Consider the following 23,536-nt stretch of genomic DNA (forward strand, 5'->3'; position numbering starts at 1 on the left):
TCTCACATCAGAATCAGGGCATTCACAGATTTTCTACAAGTGACATAGCGATGTCATGACACAGGTTAATGTAATTACACAAATAAATAATATCAATCATTAGGGATCATTGAAAGAAAGGCATGAACAAACCCTGCACAGTGATCCAGTTAAACACAAGCCACAACACATTCACATCTATGGACATTTTTGTGCCACCAATCCACCCACCTGCATGTGGTTCTGGGCTATGGGAGGAGACTAGAGAACCTGGGGGAAACCCACACAGACACAGGGAGAACACAACAAACTGTCACCTGATGAGATGGGGTTTGAACCCACAACCCCAGGACCCTGAAGCTGTGTGACAGCAACACTGCCGTCCTCTAGTCAATCGGTTTATGAAATACATTTGTGAACACTGATGAAATTAGATTTCTGCCCAAATTTCTTTAACTTCCTGCCTGCAGTGTAGCTTTACACCAGCAGATGTCTCCCTCTCCACCTTTCCCTGAGCCAAGTCTCTGGTCAACTTCACTTTGCGCTGCTTGCTAAAGGTTTCTGAAAAACACTTTTTAATGTAAAAAATAATTACTGAAGAATTACTGAAATAACCTTTCCACTCATTGATTACATAAAGTGACTTGCTATAAGTCACAAAGACCAGGAAATATTCCTTTCTTGACTTTCCTCTTGCTCATCAGTCAAATTTATACTTTTGTCTACTACAATATCCAACCAAATTCTAATCAGTTGAAAATTATATTGGACATAACTATGCAAATTAGGTTTGTGATGGAGAAAACCCTGGCTGTCTTTGCTTTGCGAAAAGTTTGTATTTTATCACATAAACAAACACAGTGTAAAACGTGTGCCCTTTTCCTGTTCACATTTAAAACAAAGACCAGAATGATCAAGGACAATCTTTAGGAGACCATTTGCTGTCACAGTTTGAGGCTTAAACCCTGCCAACAGTTTTCCCATTCCTCATTCTCTAAACTGACCTTTTACACTGCAGTTTTAATGCAGAAATGCTCAGTCATGGCACTGACTGCTTAATCTTTAAATGATAAAAACATCATACTGATTACACCATTTTAAACATGAAAAAAAAAAACTTGATATTCGGTGTAAGGGGTCTTTAAGCATCATCAAATCCCTATTTACTTGCATAAGCCTCCAGCTGCATGGTGGATAGAATTTCCTTTACATAACAGATGACCGGGTCAGAGATAAATGTATGTGTTTGTTTTTCTAAATTTTTTTTATTTCATCCACATTTCCGTAAGAGATCTCCAATGATTAGAACAAGAAAAAGGAGAAACTAAACAAACTATGATCTCTGCTCTTTTCCTGGGAGCCTTTCTTCTAATAATGCCCATATCTTCCAGTAAGAAAAACAAAGTCCCTTCTTACAGTGGAACTGCGGGGGTCGGCTCTTTTTTGCCAAAGGGATAAACATCAAAAACCGCAAACATTCTGCAAGTCAGCAACTCCTATTTAAATGACTCAATGTGTGGATTCATCTGAGCTCAGGCTAAACAGGTGCTGGAGAGGAAAGACCTCCAGTAACCTGCAGAGACTCTAGGAAGCCTCCAAGTGTCCACTCAAACATCCAGAAAGACCTGCATAATGTGGATGAAACATCACCATGTGGTTAAATACGATTTCTTTGTTTCATAATTCTCACAGAAAATTCTGGAACCAGGCTTTTTAGACTGTTTACAGTAGGCAGTAAAAGACAGATTTGTTAGAGTAGGGTTAGGGTTATCTGCATATTACAGCTTTCTGCAATAGACTAGTATTGGAAGAATGTTTGATTTATTGTTTTGTAATAGCAATATTTGCCTCCTGTGACACCTATATTACAAAGTCAATGTTATGAATGTATAAGCATGTGTTTCTGTATCTGCTGTACAGTCCCACTGGCAAACCTTTTAAAATTAGCATGCATTTTCTGTCCAAGACACGTGTTCATTTCAAGAAAGCAGGCAAAACATGTCTTTGATGAATGACTAATAGTCCTGTAATATTTGCTGTTTTTGTCTTGGCACAGGGACACATACCACCTTGTTTTTTTGTTTCTAAATGGAGTCTTTGCTTGTTTACCTGCTTTAGCAACATTTGTTGCAAGTCCTGACCTGCAGCTTCATGCTCCAAGAATCAGAAGGTGGATCACAGATACACAATTCATCATGCTGTGCTATCTCTCTCTCTCTCTCTCTCTCTCTGTAGCAAAAGCACAGTTTGCCTTTTAGCTAGAATGCAAAACATGAATGAAATATGCATGTGCTCTCTACATATTTTGATGCACAATTTATACACTGAAATGAGTGGTAAATCATGAAATTCATACTGAATCCGTATTTGCAGTAATCACAGACATGATGGAGCTGAGTGCTGCTACACCTATACCATACCTTCATAGCACATTTATACATGACTCATTTGGCTGAAGAGCCAGTAGCTCTATACTATTGCTCTAGTGTTTAATGTGGTGTGTTGTATAAACACTAAGAGGCTAAGCCAATAAAGGTAAATAATCAAGATAAACTGTCCAATATAAAGTATTGTAAATACACTAATACAGTCAGTGTGGGATTGGCTGTGGCATAACATGTAGTGTTGCTGCTGCACAGCTCCAGATCCATGAGGACCTCACCTATAGTCACTGTATATATGAAGTTTGATGTGTTCTCCCTACATCCACTACCAAGTCCCTAGTTGTGACAGGAAGGGCATACACTAACACAGGAAGGGCATACACTGATACAGGAAGGGCATACACTGACACAGGAAGGGCATACACTGACACAGGCAGGGCATACACTGACACAGGAAGGGCATACACTGACACAGGAAGGGCATACACTGACACAGGATGAGCATACACGGATACAGGAAGGGCATACACAGATACAGGAAGGGCATACACTGATACAGGAAGGGCATACACTGACACAGGAAGGGCATACACTGACACAGGCAGGGCATACACTGATACAGGAAGGGCATACACTGACACAGGAAGGGCATACACTGACACAGGCAGGGCATACACTGATACAGGAAGGGCATACACTGACACAGGATGAGCATACACGGATACAGGAAGGGCATACACAGATACAGGAAGGGCATACACTGACACAGGAAGGGCATACACTGACACAGGATGAGCATACACGGATACAGGAAGGGCATACACAGATACAGGAAGGGCATACATAGATACAGGAAGGGCATACACTGATACACGAAGGGCATACACTGACACAGGAAGGGCATACACGGGCTTCACTGACCCTACTATTGTTCTAGAATTACAAACTAAAATCCATCTGTTGCTCTGCATGCTTTGTTTGCCCCCTTTCACCGTGTTCTTCAATCGTGAGGTACACCCACAGGAATAATCCAGGTGGTTGATCATTCTCTGCGCTGTAGTGATACTGGTGTGAGGATCAGACTCAGCAGTGCTGCTATAGTTTTTAAACACTGTATCCACTCACTGTCCACTCTGTTAGACACCTACCTCACTTATCTGCATTGTAGATGCAAACTCCAAGACAGTAGCTCATGTGTTGCTGCACAGTTTGTGTTGGTCATTCTCTAGTCCTTAATCAGTGGGTGTCCTGACTACTGCAGAACAGGGTGAAAGAGGGCAACAATCAAAGTATGCAGAGCAACAAACAGACTGCAGTTTGTAATTGTGGAACTACAAAGTGCTCCTGTATGGTCTGAGGGGCTGAGAGAATGGATAGTGAGCGTAGAAACAAGGAGGTGGGCATAATGTTATGTTGATCATTAGGCCTTGTTTCTCACAATTATGACAATGAGACATGTCAACAAAAAAATGTAAATCAATAATTAACATACCAGTTAATCAAATGCTCAGTAAACTGGATGCTACTGCATATTGTGCTCATATAGGAGTGATTCCACAGCACATGCTTGGTGTTACATGAGTCGTATTCATGAGTAAAGCCCAGACAATGACAGCTAGTGAGAAAGACAGCTAGCTCAAATCTCCTAATAGCTCAGGCCATCAGTTACTTGTTGATGTTCATTTAAATGTCTCTAGTCTGAAAACTTCTAATGGTGCAGTTCATTCCCCCTAGGCTTCAGACTTTTCATATTCACATCCAGAGGTAACTGCAGTTCACTGCCTCTCTGCAGGAGATTCACATCAATGTCCTTGTTTGCACGGAGCCTCACTTCCCTTCTTCTGAGTCTAGACGCCGCAGAGACCTTTTTCAGCACTTTTTCCTGAAATGAGGGCAAACAACAGCCTCGATGTGTTCTAGGATTTTAATAGACTCTGCGTGGTCTGGACGTGTGACTCCACTCCCAAACTAGCACGAGGGCACAGAGAACTCACTGACAAAGACAACAGAAAAGAAAGAATAAGGCCATTAGTCAGGATCTCGTCAGCCATAACGGAGGATCTGGAAGACACCGCTGGAGAAGCTAATGAGATCCAAGCTCTTTTTATATGTATATTTAATAAGACATGCTTTAATGTTTATTTAATTATTGATTTAATTTTATAAACATTGAATTAATAATTAAAAATGAGGGATATATGATGACATTTGACTGAGTCATATTTTTTTTTGAATAAGTTACACTATTATTAGCATAAATAAGAAATATATAAAGAAAGCAATGTATTATCATTTGATCAAAGTTCATCAAGCACTTACACATTGCTTAAGACTGGACTTTTAGCTTCCAACATATGCAGCAATAATTCAATGGGCAAACCAGATATAACAGCAGTTTGGAATGCAATTAATTTTGATACATTAACACACCCACTACAGGTTTTTGCTGTAAATGTTAGTATAAAATTCCTATTTACTTCCTGAACATTAATAAAAAATAAAAGCATAGGAATCTCACATCAGAATCAGGACATTTCACTTATTTTCTGCCAGTTCCCAGTAGCACGTGGAGATGTCATGACACACGCTAATGTAATTGCACAGATAAACAGCATCAAATCAAGAACAGATCATAAAGACACTACAGCTCATTTGATGAGATATGGAGTGTTGATCTGCAAAATAAACAGAACCTTTCCCAATGGTCTGTGATGTAATCAATAAAGGACACGATGCAGTCAAAAATTTTAAGAGGAATTATTATAATTTAAGGATTTACACTAGATTTTAATATTGTTTTGTTAAAGTGACGATGCAGGACTTCACTTACAGCATCAAGGTCCAACAGGAGAAAGAAATGAAACAGAATCAAAGTTTCACAACCCTGATTGGCTAAAGGGAAATTCAATAAAGTGACTTGTCTTTTAAATACCAAATATAGACACATTAGTTGCTCCAGAAGTGCTTTGTGACGGTTAAAAGCAAAGATGACATGAATGTTTGGGTCAAAAGGTGTCAGGTTCTTGCTGGCAGTTTTTTGAGAAAATGAAACTAAGGTTGCTGTGTCCTGACCTATATTTTATGATACAACAGGTTATTTGTGCTGTTGTTATTGTGATAAAGGATGGACTTCACACCACCCCATGCACCTACATATTAATAGGCACATATTCCACATGGCTATGTAACTGACATGAGTTTCAAAGGTTAGTGAATCTTAACATGTCACAATTCATTTACAAAGGTGAACTTCTAATAGCCAGTGGATAATGCAAATAATTTATATATAATTTTAATTTTAAATAATTTATGTAGCAACTTAATAAAAAATAAAATAAAAAAAGATATAAATATTTTTCCCCCTCAAATTTGAAAATTTCTAAAAACAAAAAAACAAAAAACAAATGTTCGATTATCTTTAACTGAGGCTACTGCACTGACCTTCAAAAGGTCAAAAAGACTTATCCTTTGCAATTTCACAAAATACACATTAAAAAATCTTTAACAATGCAGGACAGTGCTACGATACGTGACACAATCAAGGTTGCACAAACTTTACAGAAAGCCTTGATAGGTCAGAGGTGGTGTTTTTGTGATGACATCAGCAGGAGGGGATTGCTATATAGAGCGAAGCTGTCTCACCACTTTTATTGTCTATAGCTCTCTTTCTGGAAGAAGGACGAAACAGGTATAAATATATTTGTATATTCTCGCATTAAAACGCATGCATGTTTTTAAGTAGAACTGTGGAACTACTGTTTATATTTAGAGGAATGTCAATGTCTTAATTTAATAAATAAACAGGTAGAAACATTTGTAATTTTAAAAAAGTTTAACTAGACCATTTATTTAACTACAAATTTAGGGTCTTTGTTAAAAAAAGATATTTGACAGAACATTTGTGCTGTGATATGTCAATATATCTATGAAGTAGATGCGGCCATTTTGTGACCTCTGACAACTGAAGGTTTCTTAACGGAACATAAATTTAAAGTGTTATTTCCAAAACAAAACACACTTATATTATATAATGTGCAGGAAATTTAGTTACAATCTATTGACAGTCACAGGCTGTACATTTAAAATGGATAAAAAAGAAAGATAATCCTTTTAAATGAATAAACACTTATGGTTAGCCTACGTTTGTCCTACTTTCAGCCGCTACTGGCACTTCTCCACAATAAAACATTAATTTTGTCTCTGCCATGCCTTTTAAATAAACAAATAAAATCTTATGCTTGAGCCTAATTTTACCTTTTGTTTTAGAAACAATTGCCACAATGAGGCTGTACTTGGCTGTTGCTGCGCTGATGCTTGTGCTCGCTGCACAAACGGGTAAGAATCACCAGTGACACACAATTCATTAATATCTTAAATTGGGGTCATTAGATCATTTATTTCAGATTCTTTGGCCATTAGAGTCCAACACATACATGTATTTCCTGGTATTTCCTAGATAAATGTAGTCCAGGTGTATGCATTTTAGATTTTTTTTAACTTGTGGTTCAAGATGAGGATCTGACTTACTTTCAGGATGTTTCTTATCAACATTAATTATCAGAGTACATCTATGACAAAGGGTTTTACAAATACAGCTCCTTATAAAAGGTTAGGTGTAAGCTGATCAACGTCAGCGAGAAAAATGCACTTGGAATAATTTGCATCTGGGAGTAAATTGACTTCTGCCCAAGTTAACATTTGCATGATGTCTTTTAAATGCAAAACCAGCTCGCTTTCACTTCTGAACTAGCAAACAAACCCATAGCTATAGCTGGAAGACCAATGCAAATGACCATTCGACATTCCATCAATCAAGGCTGCAGTGACTTATCAATGGTTGCTTCTTCATCAGAACACTCCACTGGCTTAATTTATGCCACATTTGGCAAAAAAAATAAATAAAAAAAAAACTGAATAATTAGCATAAAAATACAGGCTAATATTTAGCTAATTAATTTGCATGGATAAATACATTGGTAAATCACCAGTGTACATCAGAAATATTTACAGACCTATATACACTTGTGTTTGTGTAGCAGCCATTAACCCTGACCTGCTAATATTTTACTTAGATTAACCAAAACTTTTTAAAGTAAATTGGTGCTTACCACCCCTCTAATGTGCTTCTGATTTTCACAGTCTGGCAGGAATAAAGTGTGGATTAAAAATTAATTATCACCTGATAATTAAAGTGCATGGTTGCCAAGATACAGGGGAAGGGTCAACTTTCCCACTGGCTCATGTTACTCCACTCCCCCCCACACATTGACCCACAGTTCCCATATCGGTGCATCCCTATTAATCTTAATTATTTTCTTTAGCTTTTAGCATTTTAATGTGATTATCACAACAAGACAAACATTGATTTCCAAATCAACATGAAATCTTTAGAATGTTTTATCAAGGTAAGAGAATGATTCCCTTACCTCAGGGTAAACAATGTTATGTCATGATAAATTGTGTCCCCGACCCCCTCAAGAAAACAAATAACAAAAATAATAGGGGTCAAGCACTTTTGGTACCTAATGAACTTATCACAAGAAAACAGAGTAAATAAAGTATGTCAATTCATGGGCTTTCAGTCTTTTTGTAAACTCAGTTTTGTCCCTTTTTTCCTTCTTGCCCCGTGTTCAACAGAGGCCCAGGAGTCCACAATAGGAGAGCGCTTTTCTGACTTCCATACCAAAGTAATGGAGTTCGGACAGGACCTGTCTGAAAAGACAGTGGCTGCATTCAAGAAGATTGAGGAGAGCGAGTTTGCCACTAAGAGCAAGTAAATAAAAGTCTATCAGCCTGTCATTGGTTGAATCTCAGATTGTTCCTTTATCCATATGTGGTGCACTATGAAGGTCTATGAACAACTTCTAAACCCAAATGGCATATTATGGGTCAATTTGAGAGGGAGTCTCCACTCAGTATACAATGTAGTCTGGCACTTTTTTAGGTTTAATTCCCAACTGAGAAACTGACCTTAAAAACTGAAATAGAGCCATTTGGGAATATTTGATACATTTATCCATCCTGATACTATAACGTGTCTAAAGTATATTCCAAAAAAGTAATAGTAAGTAACATAAATTTTGGAAATTTATAATGTATATTAATACATATTGCTTATAAAGTGTTGATCTCAAATCAGACAAAAATGATACACAAAGACTATCCATTTCTTACCTGAATATCTCATGTTTGCTTCTTTCAGGAACTGGCTAACCGAGCAGTTTGGGAAGATAAAACAGACGTTTCAGCCAAGCGACTAAACCAAACCCCTGTATTCCTGTCTGATGTGACATTACTACGTCTCATTTTGCTTAAGACACAAATGTTACAGCCTTCTCACACTATGATGATCTGCTCACTATCTGTGTGATCTGTGCAATATTTTGTAATTTTCTGTCATGTTCATGTGATGCTGAATACCAAAAAACATACAAATAAATGTTAGAAATTTTCCAAACACAATGAAAATTTTGCTTTAGTTTTTTTATTCTTCGATCCACCTTTGTGCCCTAACAGCATTTCCAGGCCTATGTTGAGTAACAGTGGTTTACCAAGTGCTGGATTTATATGGTTCAGTCTATACAAAATAGCTGAAGATACCACAGTTTTATCTAATATGCTTTTCTAAACAACATACATAATATTAAAGACCCTAGTGTTGTAAACTCTTCAGTGAATATTTCCAGTTCACCCCAAAACAAGAACAGGCACAAACTAAACAAGACCTAGTTTGATGTCCTCTTAGTATCATGTTGATAACATGTTCAAATATTGTCCAATGTCTTTTTTTTTTGCCTAGGGTCAGAAAATGACCCGAATCTGACCACATCTCTACCTCACAAGGGTAAAGTAACTGTTTGTGTTCGCTGTTAATAATCAGCAATTTTCAAAATCAAAGTGAATCCAATCTAAGAGGAACCAGACCTTGTTTTCCATGAATCATGCCATTTATTGAATTCCTTTAACCCAACAGTGTAAAATAAACACGTCTTGTCCTCATCAGGGTTGAAGGTTTCAGTTGCAATGCCAGCTTTCAGGGAATTGAGTGTTCATTCATAACTTTTGGTTTGTTTGTTGTAGCTCTGTACTGAATGCACTCACATAAACTACATATTGGCTGATTGCTTAAGTGAATTACAGGTACGTAACTAAGAAAGCCAACAGTAATCTTGCAGGATTTTACTTTGTTTTTATGGTAACCAGGCGTTTCACATTCTTCAGTGCTCTACATTGGTCCAATAACACAGTCCAAAACTGTTACAAAAAACAGTAGTCTCATATAATACAGCTAAAATATCCATTAGCAAACTTAGTGCTTAATGTAAATACTTAAGATGATTTATAGAAGTGGTCACAGCCTCAACTCTCACACCTTTTCCATGAATGTTTAAAGATGCTGGTCACTCAACTCAAAAGTGGGTCCTTCGTATTATATGAAAAAGGTGACATTTACAGAAGTTTGTAAAAGTTGTAAGATTTCTGGTTAAATGTTGATCTGCAGATGTGTAAAATATAAGTAATACATTATATATATATATATATATATATATATATATATATATATACACAAATTAAATAAAAAATTATCGTTACAGAAAATTAACAAGTAGGTAATCTGACTTGGGTTTTAAAACCATGTGAATGCATAAATGTTCCTTCACATGGTTAATAATTCTCCTCCTTTATTTGATATACATACAAAATTTTTAGACACCTTTCATAATGAATGGGACCTTGGAGCACTTGCCAATGCAAAGCATGAGCTTTTTAAACTGTATTCTCTGATAGAGTACTTACTAATGCCATCAAAAGTGAATGCCCTGAAATCTTCCAGGAATATTGTAATGTCTAGTCTGAATTTTTGTTTTAAGATTACAAATAAGGCAAGAAAAAGGAGGGGAAAAACACAAGCCACCAATATTTCACATACTGTACACAGTAGAACACTTTATTCTAGGAGTCCCTCAACAAACTATTAACACAACCGCTGTTATCTCAGTTGAAACTTTGTTTTCTAAAGCTGCTCATGGGTGAAATATCTGGGCAAATTTTAGAAAATTTATACCAAGCAACTATCAATCTACATTGCTGTCACTCTGAAAAGACACATCCACAGTTCTATAATTTTAAACCACAGCCCTGTGATTGGAGAGTGACATGGAGACATGCAATGAAAGCAAAGGTAAAAATCAACTGAAATCATCGACAACATCATTCCTGTAACCAAGACGGCCAGGACACTGCTCAAATAAGTAATCCATTTCTCTGAATGCTAAATTCAAACTCAGGCTGCCAGTAAAATTGCACCACTGTATCACTTGGGTCTGGAAAGAAACTGAACCCAGTATTTCATCATATAATTATAGAAATACACCCTATCAGTTCAGGAAACAGTTGATTCAGATATTAGTTGGTATTCATCGGAAAGACTCAAGAGACGTCCTTGCATCTTAACTCATAAAGGTATTTATATACATTTATGCAAACACTAACCTCAAAATTAGCACATGTGCTAATGCACATGCTTACAATCATCCTTTCAAAATAATGAATACATTCAATCGATATTCAAATGGTGTGGTCACTCTCTTACAGATGTCTAAGTTGACAATGTTAGTCTTGGTCATAGTGTTACAAGGTAAGCTGCTTTGTTTCCTGCATGCTAGTTTTCTTTTTCTGCTAGCTTTTAGCATACAACTAACTTCAAAAACTTTTCAGAAGTGTTTATCCTGCTGCAAATACATTAGTTAAAATTAGTTAATTTGCTTGTCTGAATGTGAATCCATTCTATTATTAGCTAGCTACTAATACGTCAAATACTCTAACTTACATAACACACTTAAACTACTCTGATTATTATTTTTATTAACTATTATTGAATTTCAACTTGCAAGATATTTGTAACTAGACACTAAACTGTGCAAAGAAGTGTAGCCAATGCTAAATCATGACCTGACTGCCACTGTTACTGACTTTTGCAATCAAAAATCTAATTACTTTTGCCCATAGCATGCTCGATTACAGCTGACAGTGATGATGACCTTGGGCTTTTGGAGAGGGCAAAGGAAACATACAGGTAAACAGCTTGAGCACAGCCAGAACAATTGCTCAATATTTGGCATGGTCTATGCCTTATTATATATTTATTTAAAAAAACAGCACAGTGCCTTTTTATTATATAAAAAAGCCTGGAATAATATGAAGAATTACATAAGATTATGTATAGTCTCATTTTTAGCCCATACAGGATGTGGTGTACACTCTATGTCCAGCATAAAGACACCCCTTTTAATGAATGAGTTCAGCTACTAAAATACTGTAGTGCATTCCTAGTTGGAAATACATGAGTAAGTAAATGAAAGCTTTTTCATTTGTATAGCACCTTTTATACATAAATGCAGCTAAAAGTTCTTTATAGATATTCTTTAAAAACAAGATTATAAAATTTGAATATATAAACAGAGTAAAAGTCATGATTAAAAAAAGGGGAAAAAAGTAAAATGATAAGGTTAAACAATAACATAGTGCAATGAAAAAAGGCATGAATAAAAATTGTTCAGAATTATTATAAAATGAATGTAAATTAATATAGAAACAAATACAATTAGAACATTCCTCAGATCTAGCACCCCATAAAGTCCTGGCATTGTCTTCCTGAAATAAACATTGACATGAAACAGGTTGGAACACAGACTATTTTGAGAACAGTACGTGTTAATGTCTTTGAACTTGGGCCCAGAGAATTATGTTGCTTCATTAGTATATTTTTAACATTGTTTTGCAGTGGTGGGATATGCTAAGTCATAACAGTTATTTGAAGTACTCCCAAACCCATGTGGCAAGGTTTAATCACTGTAGCATGACAGTGCAGTGCCATGTGAGGGCTCAAAGGTCATTCTCATTCAACACTATTGTCCAGCGTAATGCTAGATGTACTGGTATTTCCTGAATCATTTCACAATATTAAGTACAGTACTTGATAAAAGACCAACATCATTTGCAACCTCATGAAATTTACATTTTATACTCACCTGCTTTATGTCTAATGCTTAAAAGATGTTACTTTCTTATAAATTTTCTCTACATTTTTTACTCTTATTCTGCACCACTCCCACAGTTTTTGGAATGTGCTTCAGGCATGTAATTCATAAAGTTAAAGATAATTTAATAATAATAATCATAAAAATATAAAAATAAATAAATAAAATACAGGTTGGAGCGGCATGGTGGTGCAAGTAGTGTCACAGTCACTCTGCTTTAGGGACCTGGAGGGTTGTGGGTTCGAGTCCCGCTCTGAGTGACTGTCTGTGAGGATTTTGGTGTTCTCCCCGTGTCTGCGTGGGTTTCCTCTGGGTGCTCCGGGTTCCTCCCATGTTGGTAGGTGGATTGGTGACTCAAAAGTGTCTGTAGGTGTGAGTGTGTGTCGCCTTGTGAAGGACTGGCGCCCCCTCCAGGGTGTGTTCCTCCCTTGTGTCCAGTGATTCTGGGGAGGCTCCAGACCCACCGCGACCCTGTTCTGGATAAACAGTCACAGATATTGAATGAATAAAGATTCTTATTGAATATAGGTTGTATTTATTGCATTTTATATAATGTTCCAATTTTTTTTGTAAATGGGCTTTGTACAAAATTTGGGATGCAATGCAAAATGGAGCAGTTATGTCAGATCCTATTTTTTAAATTGTCCAAAATAATCTGATTTTGTTGTTGTTTTCTTGTTTTTGCTTTCCAGAGAATTAAAGACTCAGGTTGTAAATGCTGGCCACACAGTAGCCGAATTTGTTGAAATGTATTATGAGGATCATGTAAAGGCTGTGGCTGACCCGTACTTCGCGTGGGCTAAAGAGAAGGCCAGCTCTGCCTGGGATAGGGTCAAAGGCCGTGTGTCAAGCTACATTTCTGAATAATTTCTGTTTGGAAATTGAACATTTCCAAAACATCACAGTTTGTAAATGACCACAATATAGTTCGAGACATCATTTACTTGGAAAACACACTGTAACACAGCACTGCTTCAAAGGATTAAAATGGCATAATTTGTTCAACTGGGTTGTATATTAATTGCATCACATACCAATTATCTTTTAATAACCATTGGATTTTCATAATTGTTTTATGTTTTCTTCATTCTGTTAATAAATAAAATGCATTACACCCATGTTTTCTGTCTACTATAATTCACCACTATTATGTAGCTCTGCATTTTCTGATCTAATACATGCCATAAAAAGATGTGCATGGTGTCAAAATTGTAACAAAAAAAAAAAACTAAGAAAAATTCATAGTTTGTATTATGAATTATATTTGGCAGGTTCATGGGCAATGATTCAAATTGTAGGGGGAAGAAAATAAAATATCAATAAAATGTCAAAAAGTACATACCATTAATTAGTCTGAGAGCAACAATATAATGGTGTGTAAATAAGGAAAACAGCACCAAAAAAAATGGAAATGAGAACGTGCAATAAAACAATGAACACCTCCTAGTCTAACAGCCAATTAAAACAAACAAACAAACAAACAAACAAAAGCAGGGTCAGAGTTTGCCGATGAGACACGTAATGTTCCAAAGAGGAAAGATCAGGAGGTCCAAAGCACAGTCGCCTTCCATGTGGAAACCTCTCCACAACCTTTGCACAAAGCTTTTTTTTTTCATGGTTGTTGATTCAACAAGACAAGCTTATTGACACTGGAATTACATGAAAAAAATAGATGTCCCACAATCTGCATGCATGAAAATTCAAGCTCAGATCAACACATTTGACGACCCACAAAGACAAGTAACACAAAAATTATAAAAGTTAAATATTTAAAAATGCAGTTGTGGGTTTATAAAAGCTTGCACATATGTAATTACTGTTAAACATTAACCAAAACCAAAAGAAATCCAATTGCATGAATCCCCATTAAGTGTCAATGAGTATTTTGCAAATTGCACAGAGCAATGTACTAAATTCAACTGCATTAATCTACAGTATGTGTTAATGTTAAGCGAGAAGCTGTACATTTTAGTGTCTAGAATGAGCTGATGATTGGCTCAATGAAACTGGAAAGGAAAACTTAACCAGTGGCTAAATCTACTAACTGACTACATCTCATTAGAAAAAATCCTTACAAACAAACCACAGACAGCAGCCGTTTAGAAACTTTTGGAATCCCAGTCTGCATTATCTAGCATTATCAGTGCACTGATGCCATATATACAGAAATAACTTGTCCCTTAATTTTAGCTCCTCTTTCATACACTGCCCCCCCCCCCAAAAAAAAATATTGTTCCCCAAAGATGTATACAATCTTTTTATTATTATTATTATTGTAAGTTTCATCATTGCTGTTTTTTTTCTTTCTTTTTTCCCCATTCTTCTTCTCCATATTTCTTCCTATTTTTTTTTTATAAAAAAATTAAACCAGAAATTCAAATATAATTCAATGTAGAGAAGCAAAGTATAATTGACTTTCACTGTCATTTTAAATCAAGGTGTTATATATGTTTGGTGTACCCTTTCCGTATGTGTGTGTGTGTGTGTGTGTGCACACGAGTGTATTTCGTCATTTATCAAGGCCAAAGCTTCTAAAATGGTCATATTCCAGGAGAAGGATACATTTTAAAAAAAAAACTTTAAATTAAATCAATTAAAGTTTTTTTGATGTGTGTGTGTAAGAAAGAAATATATATATATACATTTTTTATAACAACCACATACTTTATTGCAGAAATACCATTGCTTTTTTGTTTTTCACAGCAACCTTTATATTGACTGACTTATTTTCTGCAGACACAATGTGTGCAAATGTGCAAAAGAGCAGATTTAGATTTGGGTCAAATGTCAGCGACAGCACAGATTATCAATGGCTTTGCATTTCGCTGAGGAGCAGCGGACTCTGGGTGAGGGTCCGAGAACAGTGGGTTGTCCTGCGTAGGAGTGTGTGTGTTTGTTTAGAGAGCACACACAAGTGGAGGGAGAGAGAGAGGGAGAGAGGGAGAGAGAGAGAGAGAGAGAGAGAGAGTGAGTTTGAGTGAGTGTGTGTCTGTGTATTTGTTTTCATACATTTTAAGGACAGACTTTTAGGGAGATAAAAGTATACTCCTTTTGGCTTTGAAATGTTCTTTTATACGTTAAGGTTTAACACTAAATGTTTGGGATTAAACAACTCTATTACAAAGTATTTATGTATCACCACTTTGTCAAAGCACACAGTCAATATGCAAATTTACAAAATGCTGCACATCATATCAACAGCAATTTTGCATCATGTTTTTACAAAAACATATAATAAACAACACTCTGTGGCCAAGCGTTTGTGAACATATTCACACACAACAATCCCTCTGAATTCAAGCTTATTAATAGAGTTTATCTCTGTTCATGGCAGCAACTAGCTTCGGAAAGCTAGTTGTTGAAAAATTGCTGTGGGGATTTTAATGATGTTTTTTTTTTTTTTTATCTTTTATTAAAAGTAGTGCTGTTAGACACTGACTTTGGACTGGATTGCTTCTAGATCACAAATACCACAGCAAATACTCTTAAAGATGTTGGATACACCCCCAATGACTCTGGAAAAAAAATTATTCAAATAAAGGTATTATTAAACCAATATATATCATAGATGCTTCTTGTTTTCCACAAAATACTTACCAATAATATTTTGCTAAATGGTCTATAAAATAAAAAATAAAATGATTTGTCCATTCCTGCACATATAGGCAGTTATTGAAATATTATGCAGATGGATGACCCTAGGTCCTGACAATGCACAAAAACAAGAAGGTGTGTTAGAGAGAAAGGCTGAGGTAGAGCAAAAAAAGACAAGTGTGCAAGTGTGTGTGTGTTTGTGTCCGTGTGTGATAGTGTGTGTATGTGTGATGACGTTTGTTTGGTCAAATGGCCGGACTGATATATGGGTGAAAGGCAGACATATATCTGCAGACTCAGCTGGTGTAGTCGCCTGCAGCTTTGGAGATTCTCTGGCCTTCCATACTCTCAGCGGGATCCTCACTGTCTCAAGGTACTGAACTTTAATACATGCAAATACATATATGTGCATTCATTTAAAACTTAAGAGTTTCTATTCTTTCCATCCTCACACTATTTTGCACAGTTTGTAGAACTCGAGTGCTCACTGCACAAAATGTCTAAAGCTTTTGCCCGCTTTAGCAACTTGTGTAAAACATAAAAAATGATACCAGTTTGCTTTTGTTTCATGTTCGGTTCAAATTTGAAAGTTTACAACTTTAAACTGGTTCCTTGGGCATTTAACTTCAGTAAACCAGATGTTTTGTGCAAACAGACACATGTGCAATTCACTCCAAAGGTGATTTCTTGGATGTAAACCTATTTAAGAAAAATATATTTTTTAAAAAGTATGTACATATAAAACAGTACTTTCAAGTTGAAAATAGAAATGATCCGAACTATTAGACAATCTGTACCTCCCGAGCTTACAATCTTTAAGTGATTTAAACTCTGCAATTTCTGATGACCCAATTTACTGTTTTCTTCTTCTAGATGAAACTGGTCTTAGCTCTCATTGTTGCACTCCAAGGTAAGACTTAAAAATACATACATCACCCAATTTCTGAACTGATCCAAAGGGTTACAGCAAATATTGGTTCCATTACACAGTCTGTTAAACCAACTGTGTGTGAAGCTTTTTAAAAATAAATGAGAGAAAAAAAGATGCCTTTTCACACACACATATCACAGCAAATTAAATCACCCTAGTTGTGCTGTGGTTAAAGATACGCTACAATTACCTGGATCATGCAAATGCTGTAATAATATAAATAATATAGTATAAATATAGTGCATTTGTGCAAAAAGTACAGCTGCTGCGCTCAAATAATATGAAAAAAATGTAAATGGTCAAAAATGGAGACCGTGTTTTATTTATTTATTTAGACAGCATTATTTTTATTGTTACATTTCAATAATTTACAGCCCAACTGCTCAACAAATGCCTTAGATTCCCTCTGTCACTTTCTTTTAGTGTCGGCGTGCTTGTGTGAGGCACCACAGCCCAGCAAGGAGCTTGTAGATAAGTACGAAGGCCTGAAAGCGACCTTCTACAAAAGGCTTGTCAACGCTTACAAAAAGGCCCATGAAACCCTTGGACCTTTGGCAGAGGGCACCATCACAGGCAACAAAGCCAAGGAGATTGCAGAGAAAGTAAAGGAAGATGTCAGAGCCCAGCATGCTGCCAAGGTGTTTGCGTGAGTATCAGCCTCATCCATTACATTATTCCTTGCTAAGTGGAAACATTATAATGTGTCAATCAAAAATCAGAAAATAATAAACAAATAAACAAATTCACTTCATCATCATTGCACCGCATGGTCAGTTCGGTGTGAACCAGTACCCCATCACATAGCATAACGCTAACTAGCATGAGTCGGCTAGCACACAGCACATAATTGACAGTGAGTGTTCTACTCCAAGCTCCAAAGAGAGCTCCAAAATATTACAAGAACTGCAGTCTGTGAAGAAGCAATAACTGGAAGAAGCATGTTGTAGCTTTTTCAGAGTTCTAAAGTCTCAATATTTAGATTAGCATGCTAACTGAAATATTAACTTTTGGAAACACAGATGTGTTTTTCATCCCACTGCTAATAAAACATGCTAACAATGTGATTTTTATGTATGTGTTTGTGTGTGTGTTGTTCATTCAGTGGTGTGGCTGAGGAGCTGGAGCCAATTGTAGAAAAGGCACGCCTAGCTGCTCTTGGAGCATATGAAGAATATTTGCGTCCATATATTGGTGAGCAGCTGGACCACGCCATCAACATCATCAAGCCTGTGCTGGACACATGGTTACCAGCTGAGGAGCAATAAGCCATGATTGATAGTGTCCCCAACCCCCTCCCCACAACTCCCCAGAGCATCTTTCCATGGTGGCTGAGCTGTGCGTTAAGCTGAGTTTACTCATTCTCAGTTCAAGATCAGACCAACTAAACACGCACAGCCTTTAACATAGCTTTAAATCAAAAGAGCTAACTGTGTGGTAGCTAGCTATGTTATAAGCAAAGTCATTTTAGATGTAGATTACAGGCTTGTTACTGTATATATATATCTGTGTATTTTGATGCTCTTCTGTACAATGTATGGAAAAACACCATAATTTGTTCCGCAAGAATAAAAAAGAAGTAAAAACTGAAATGGCTTTTTGATTCAATAATATAAATATACTGTTCTACACAGATGATGGGTTAATCCAGAAAAACATAAACTGACCAAGGAGTTTAGAACTTTGCATAAAGCTGTATTTAAATATACTATACATACACGCTGAATGATCACTTGATTAGAAATGCTTACCTTGTATTCACTGTCCATTTTATCAGCTCCACTGACCACTCAGGAGCACAGGAGTAGTTCTACAATCACAGACTGCAGTCCGCCTGTTTCTCTGCATAATTTCTCACCCCATTTCACCCTGGTCACCCTGGAAGCTCAATTTCGGCCTACATCATAAAATTTGTCGGTTTATTTATATGTAAATTCTACCCTCCGTTCCTTTTCAAGAAAATGATCTGTGACCCTGTCGTACCAACAAGGCGTCTTTTCCAGGGACTTGACTAGTGTCCTCTCAATGGCCAGCAGAGCTAGGCTGCTTAAACGGCCTTGGCCCATGTGAAGTGTGTCCGCCTGTGAGTGCTTTGTGACGGTGGAGGGGCTCAGCAGCACCCGCTGGACAGAAACTGCGATAGAAGTTAGAAAGAGTGATAGAAATTAGTCTCCAAACACAAGCAGCTACAAAAAACCCACCAGAAATAGAAGCTCGATTTGTCACTAGTCGTTTTTAACAAAGAAAATGCCGCTAAGAGGATTAAGAAAATCTCCGGTTCGACTCAGAACAGAATGAAAATGTAATGCTCCCACGGATCTTTACACCAAAGTATCGCTGATTCACTCATTTCACTGTCAATCAAAAAGGAATTCAGCCTCAGACAGATCATCCAATCATCATGCAGAAGCTGAGCATCTGGGCCAGCCGAGGCCAGCCCACTGCCCCATAGACCCCCAGAGACACTGAGCGTCCGATGGGCGGGACAAAGCCCAGCATTTATCCAATGACTCGTCTCGTTTTGACTCTGTGGACGCTCAATTTAAAGCACTGTGAGGCTGCGGGAATGATTGAGAGGAAAGCTGTGTCTTTACCAGTGATAAGAAGCGGATTCTGAACAAAAGTTGAGCGCGTTGTAGTGCATATTTATTCAATGACATGTACACACAACAGTATATATTTTATCACTTATTTTTTGACATTTTAGGGGAAGCTGAGCTTCCCTTGCAGTCTTAGAGCAATCACCTCTGCTGCAGTGTCACTGCCGGACTGAGAAGATTCCACCAACCAAAAATATCAAGTCAACAACGTCCTGTGTCTACTGATGAAGGACTGGAAGACAACCAACACAAACTGTGCAGCAACGGATAAGCTACTCTCTGAATTTACATCTACGGTAGAGTCAAGTCTAATCTTCACAACACTTTGTGGAAATGTATTATAGCACAAACAAAGGAGATTTCTGAGAACCTCAGAAGACTTGATACTCATCAGGCTGGAGAAGATTCTCTTAATAGTTTGGACAGTCAGACAGATTGTGTACAAACAGAGGAAAGTTTGCGAGGTGACAAAGAAACCCAATGTGAATGTTCATGAGTCCACCACCAGAAGAGCAATGAACAACGCTGGTGTGCGTGGAAAGGTTGCAAGGAGAAAGCCAAAAATAATATTGTTGCAGTCTGAGATCACAAGGTCACAAAGACAAGCCAGTAGTCTACTCAAACAATGTTTTGTGGACAGGTGACAGCAAAATAGATAGTTTTGGTTTAAGTAAAAAGCATTATGATTGGAGAAAGTAAAACACTGCATTCCAGCAACAAAATCTTATCCCATCTGTGATACCCAATGATGCTAATATCATGGTTTGGGCCTGTCTTCCTGCATCTGGCCCAGGACGACTTGCCATATTTAATGGAACAATGAATTCTGAATTATGTTTTCTCTGTGTCTGCGTGGGTTTCCTACAGGTGCTTCAATTTCCTCCCACGGTTCAAAAACACATGTTGGTAGGTGGATTGGAGACTCAAAGTGTCCATCGGTGTGATTGTGTGAGTGAATGTGTGAGTGTGTGTCACCCTGTGAAGGACTGTCGCCCCCTCCAGTGTGTGTTTCCGCCTTGCGCCCAGTGATTCTGTGTAGACTCCAGACCCACCGCGACCCTGAACTGGATAAGTGGTTACAGACAATGAATGAATGAATGAATGAATGAATGACTTCTGAATTATAATAGCATATTCTAAAGGAAAGTTTCAGGACATTTTCCATGAGCTGAATCTCCAGATAATTTGTGGAACAAGACAATTACCCTAAACACTCAATCAGTCTAACCAAATATTGTTAATGATAAAATATTATTATTACAGTTAAAGTGAATGAATGAATGAATTGCATTTATTGTCACATACAAAGTTGTAGTAGCAGTCAGGTGTCCTTGAGCCCACAGCTCAGACAGGGGAGGTGCAGCAGATCTCCATGACGACGTTCCTTCTGGAGGAGTTGAAATGATCAGCAGCCAAGGCCACTGATAGCAGGGGCAGCCAAAACAGATAAAGTTCAGCTTGTTAGAATCAGAGACCTGAGCTGAATTTTGAGCTAATAGTCCATCTGATTCAAAATTCCATATTTGCTCTGGTCTTCCAGACGTTCAATCTTGGAGTTCAAAGCCGTTAGTTGCTCCTTGATGGGATCAAAGCTTCTACTCACAGTCCCAGTCTGTGCGCCAACGGCTCTGCCCATCCCATCAATCATCAATCAAACTGACTCAACTCTTTTAATTTTCCGATAAACCAGGGCACCACCTAAACCAATCAGCAGAAAGCCCACGATCATAAATCCAAATAGGTATACATCTTCAATGTCCTCAATGGAAAGAGGCGCCAGACATACCACGCGGCACCTCTCCCATCCATGGCATATCCAGCCGGCGTCGTTCCATCAGGACAGGTGGGCTCCCCCGTGCCCAAGCTTCTCCTTAAGAAGATGATGTCAATAGAGACCGGCTGATCAATTCCATTTCTAATTTTAATTCGAAGAGCTTAAAGTCAATGTCAAAGTCCTGACCTTAATTAAATATAAATATTGGACAGCCACTAACATAACAGAGTTTAAGATGCTTTTTCACTGAGGAATGGGCTAAAATTCCTCCAAGCAGATATTCAGAACTATAATCAACAATTATTCCAAATGTTATTCCACAGTGATATACAAGTTATTCCACTACTAGAATACTATTTTGGACAAGGTAATATTGTTCTGTCATGACATGTAACAAACAAGGCCCAACAGAAAAAGGCAAACACACAGAAACCTTGAGCACCACTTCTGATTTTTCTGATCCTCAAGCACCCGGTGCTGAAAGAGACAAAACCAAAAGAGTTTTGCACAATTTACCCTTTACTGAAATTAAATAGATAAAAAAAAACCCTGCTTTATAATATTAATTACATATTAAAGATAAAAGAGATATAAGATGAACAAATGTATATCTATCTATCTATCACCAAAAGTGTTCAATATGACTGCAACTAATGCTTTTATTAATAGAACATTCATATTTAAATTATATTATTTCACATAGAACTAGATAATATAACTATATAAACTAGGGATGTACTGATTTAGAATTTCTCGGGCCGATATGATAACCGATATCAGCACCTTTGATTAGCGAACACAGATATTAATGAATGATCATTTTATTTTTTAAAATTAAAGCAAAACAAATAATTTTTTATTTCGGTTGTAATATTGGCTAAAATTCCAATATCGGACTGATAACAATAACTAAAAAACAAATTTTGAAATTATATCAAATGCTACACACAGCTGAGAACACTTTTTCGGCTTTCAGACTCGCCCTGCCATGGTTATATAACTAGTCTGAATTTTGAATATAAGACATACACTTAGAATATGTTTCTAATATGAGTTCGCTAAATAAGCCTCATAGCTTCTGAAGTTGGTGTTGGCCATTCTCACTTTAACAAAGGAAAACATCTACAAACCGGATTCCAAAAAAGTTGGGACACTAAACAAATTGTGAATAAAAACTGAATGCAATGATGTGGAGGTGCCAGCATCTAATATTTTATTCAGAATAGAACACAAATCACAGATCAAAAGTTTAAACTGAGAGAATGTATCATTTTAAGGGAAAAATATGTTGTTTCAAAATTTCATGGCGTCAACAAATCCCCAAAAAGTTGGGACAAGGCCATTTTTTACCACTGTGTGGCATCCCCCCTTCTTCTTACAACACTCAACAGACGTCTGGGGACAGAGGAGACCAGTTTCTCAAGTTTAGAAATAGGAATGCTCTCCCATTCATGTCTAATACAGGCCTCTAACTGTTCAATCGTCTTGGGCCTTCTTTGTCGCACCTTCCTCTTTATGATGCGCCATATGTTCTCTATAGGTGAAAGATCTGGACTGCAGGCTGCCATTTCAGTCCCCGGATCCTTCTCCTACGTAGCCATGATGTTGTGATTGCTGCAGAATGTGGTCTGGCATTATCTTGTTGAAAAATGCAGGGTCTACCCTGAAAGAGATGGCATCTACAACTTCAAATTGTGACTCATCTGACCACAGAACAGTCTTCCATTTTGCCACACTCCATTTTAAAAGACTCCTGGCCCTTTCAAACGTCTGAGCTTGTGGAGCTTGCTTAGAAATGGCTTCCTCTTTGCACTGTAGAGTTTCAGCTGGCAACGGCGGATGGCACGGTGGATTGTGTTCACTGACAATGCTTTCTGGAAGTATTCCTGAGCCCATTCTGTTATTTCCTTGACAGTGGCGTTCCTGTTTGAGGTGCAGTGATGTTTAAGGGCCCGGAGATCACGAGCATCCAGTAGAGTTTTACGGCCTTGACCCTTACGCACAGCAATTATTCCAGATTCTCTGAATCTTTTTATGATGTTATGCATGGTTGATGATGATAACTTAAAAGTCTTTGCTATTTTACGCTGGGTAACACCATTCTGGTATTGCTGCACTATCCAGTGGCTTTTCCAGCCACTTATTGCTACTTGTCCCAACTTTTTTGGGATTCGTTGACACTGTGAAATTTTGAATCAACATATTTTATGTTACATTTACTCAGATTAAACTTTTGA

The 23,536-nt window shown here is 37.3% G+C and overlaps 2 protein-coding genes across 2 annotated transcripts; both read left to right on the plus strand.

The window, feature by feature from the left end:
* Positions 1 to 5,988: 5,988 nt before the first annotated feature.
* apoc1 (apolipoprotein C-I) lies at positions 5,989 to 8,831 on the plus strand. The gene is made up of 4 exons (XM_066683670.1): positions 5,989 to 6,051; positions 6,630 to 6,698; positions 8,001 to 8,136; positions 8,566 to 8,831. The coding sequence occupies exons 2-4, from the start codon at positions 6,644 to 6,646 to the stop codon at positions 8,621 to 8,623; spliced, it is 249 nt and encodes an 82-aa protein (XP_066539767.1). The 5' UTR covers positions 5,989 to 6,051; positions 6,630 to 6,643; the 3' UTR covers positions 8,624 to 8,831.
* A 7,400-nt stretch (positions 8,832 to 16,231) lies between these two features.
* apoa2 (apolipoprotein A-II) lies at positions 16,232 to 18,517 on the plus strand. The gene is made up of 4 exons (XM_066683352.1): positions 16,232 to 16,370; positions 16,871 to 16,907; positions 17,352 to 17,574; positions 18,031 to 18,517. Exons 1-4 carry the CDS (start codon positions 16,263 to 16,265, stop codon positions 18,191 to 18,193), a joined length of 531 nt encoding a protein of 176 aa, XP_066539449.1. The 5' UTR covers positions 16,232 to 16,262; the 3' UTR covers positions 18,194 to 18,517.
* Positions 18,518 to 23,536: the final 5,019 nt, after the last annotated feature.

Source organism: Hoplias malabaricus, chromosome 10, assembly GCF_029633855.1.
Source record: "Hoplias malabaricus isolate fHopMal1 chromosome 10, fHopMal1.hap1, whole genome shotgun sequence".
NCBI lineage: Eukaryota > Metazoa > Chordata > Actinopteri > Characiformes > Erythrinidae > Hoplias > Hoplias malabaricus.

What these genes read in the sequence shown, in the direction of transcription:
- apoc1 (XM_066683670.1), top strand. Translation starts at nt 6,644, where the DNA reads ATGAGGCTGTACTTGGCTGTTGCTGCGCTGATGCTTGTGCTCGCTGCA. An exon ending in TGTGCTCGCTGCACAAACGG is followed by an intron (nt 6,699 to 8,000) that starts GTAAGAATCACC and finishes CGTGTTCAACAG; the next exon opens with AGGCCCAGGAGTCCACAATA. An exon ending in GAGTTTGCCACTAAGAGCAA is followed by an intron (nt 8,137 to 8,565) that starts GTAAATAAAAGT and finishes TGCTTCTTTCAG; the next exon opens with GAACTGGCTAACCGAGCAGT.
- apoa2 (XM_066683352.1), top strand. Translation starts at nt 16,263, where the DNA reads ATGGGTGAAAGGCAGACATATATCTGCAGACTCAGCTGGTGTAGTCGC. An exon ending in GGGATCCTCACTGTCTCAAG is followed by an intron (nt 16,371 to 16,870) that starts GTACTGAACTTT and finishes TTCTTCTTCTAG; the next exon opens with ATGAAACTGGTCTTAGCTCT. An exon ending in CATGCTGCCAAGGTGTTTGC is followed by an intron (nt 17,575 to 18,030) that starts GTGAGTATCAGC and finishes TTGTTCATTCAG; the next exon opens with TGGTGTGGCTGAGGAGCTGG.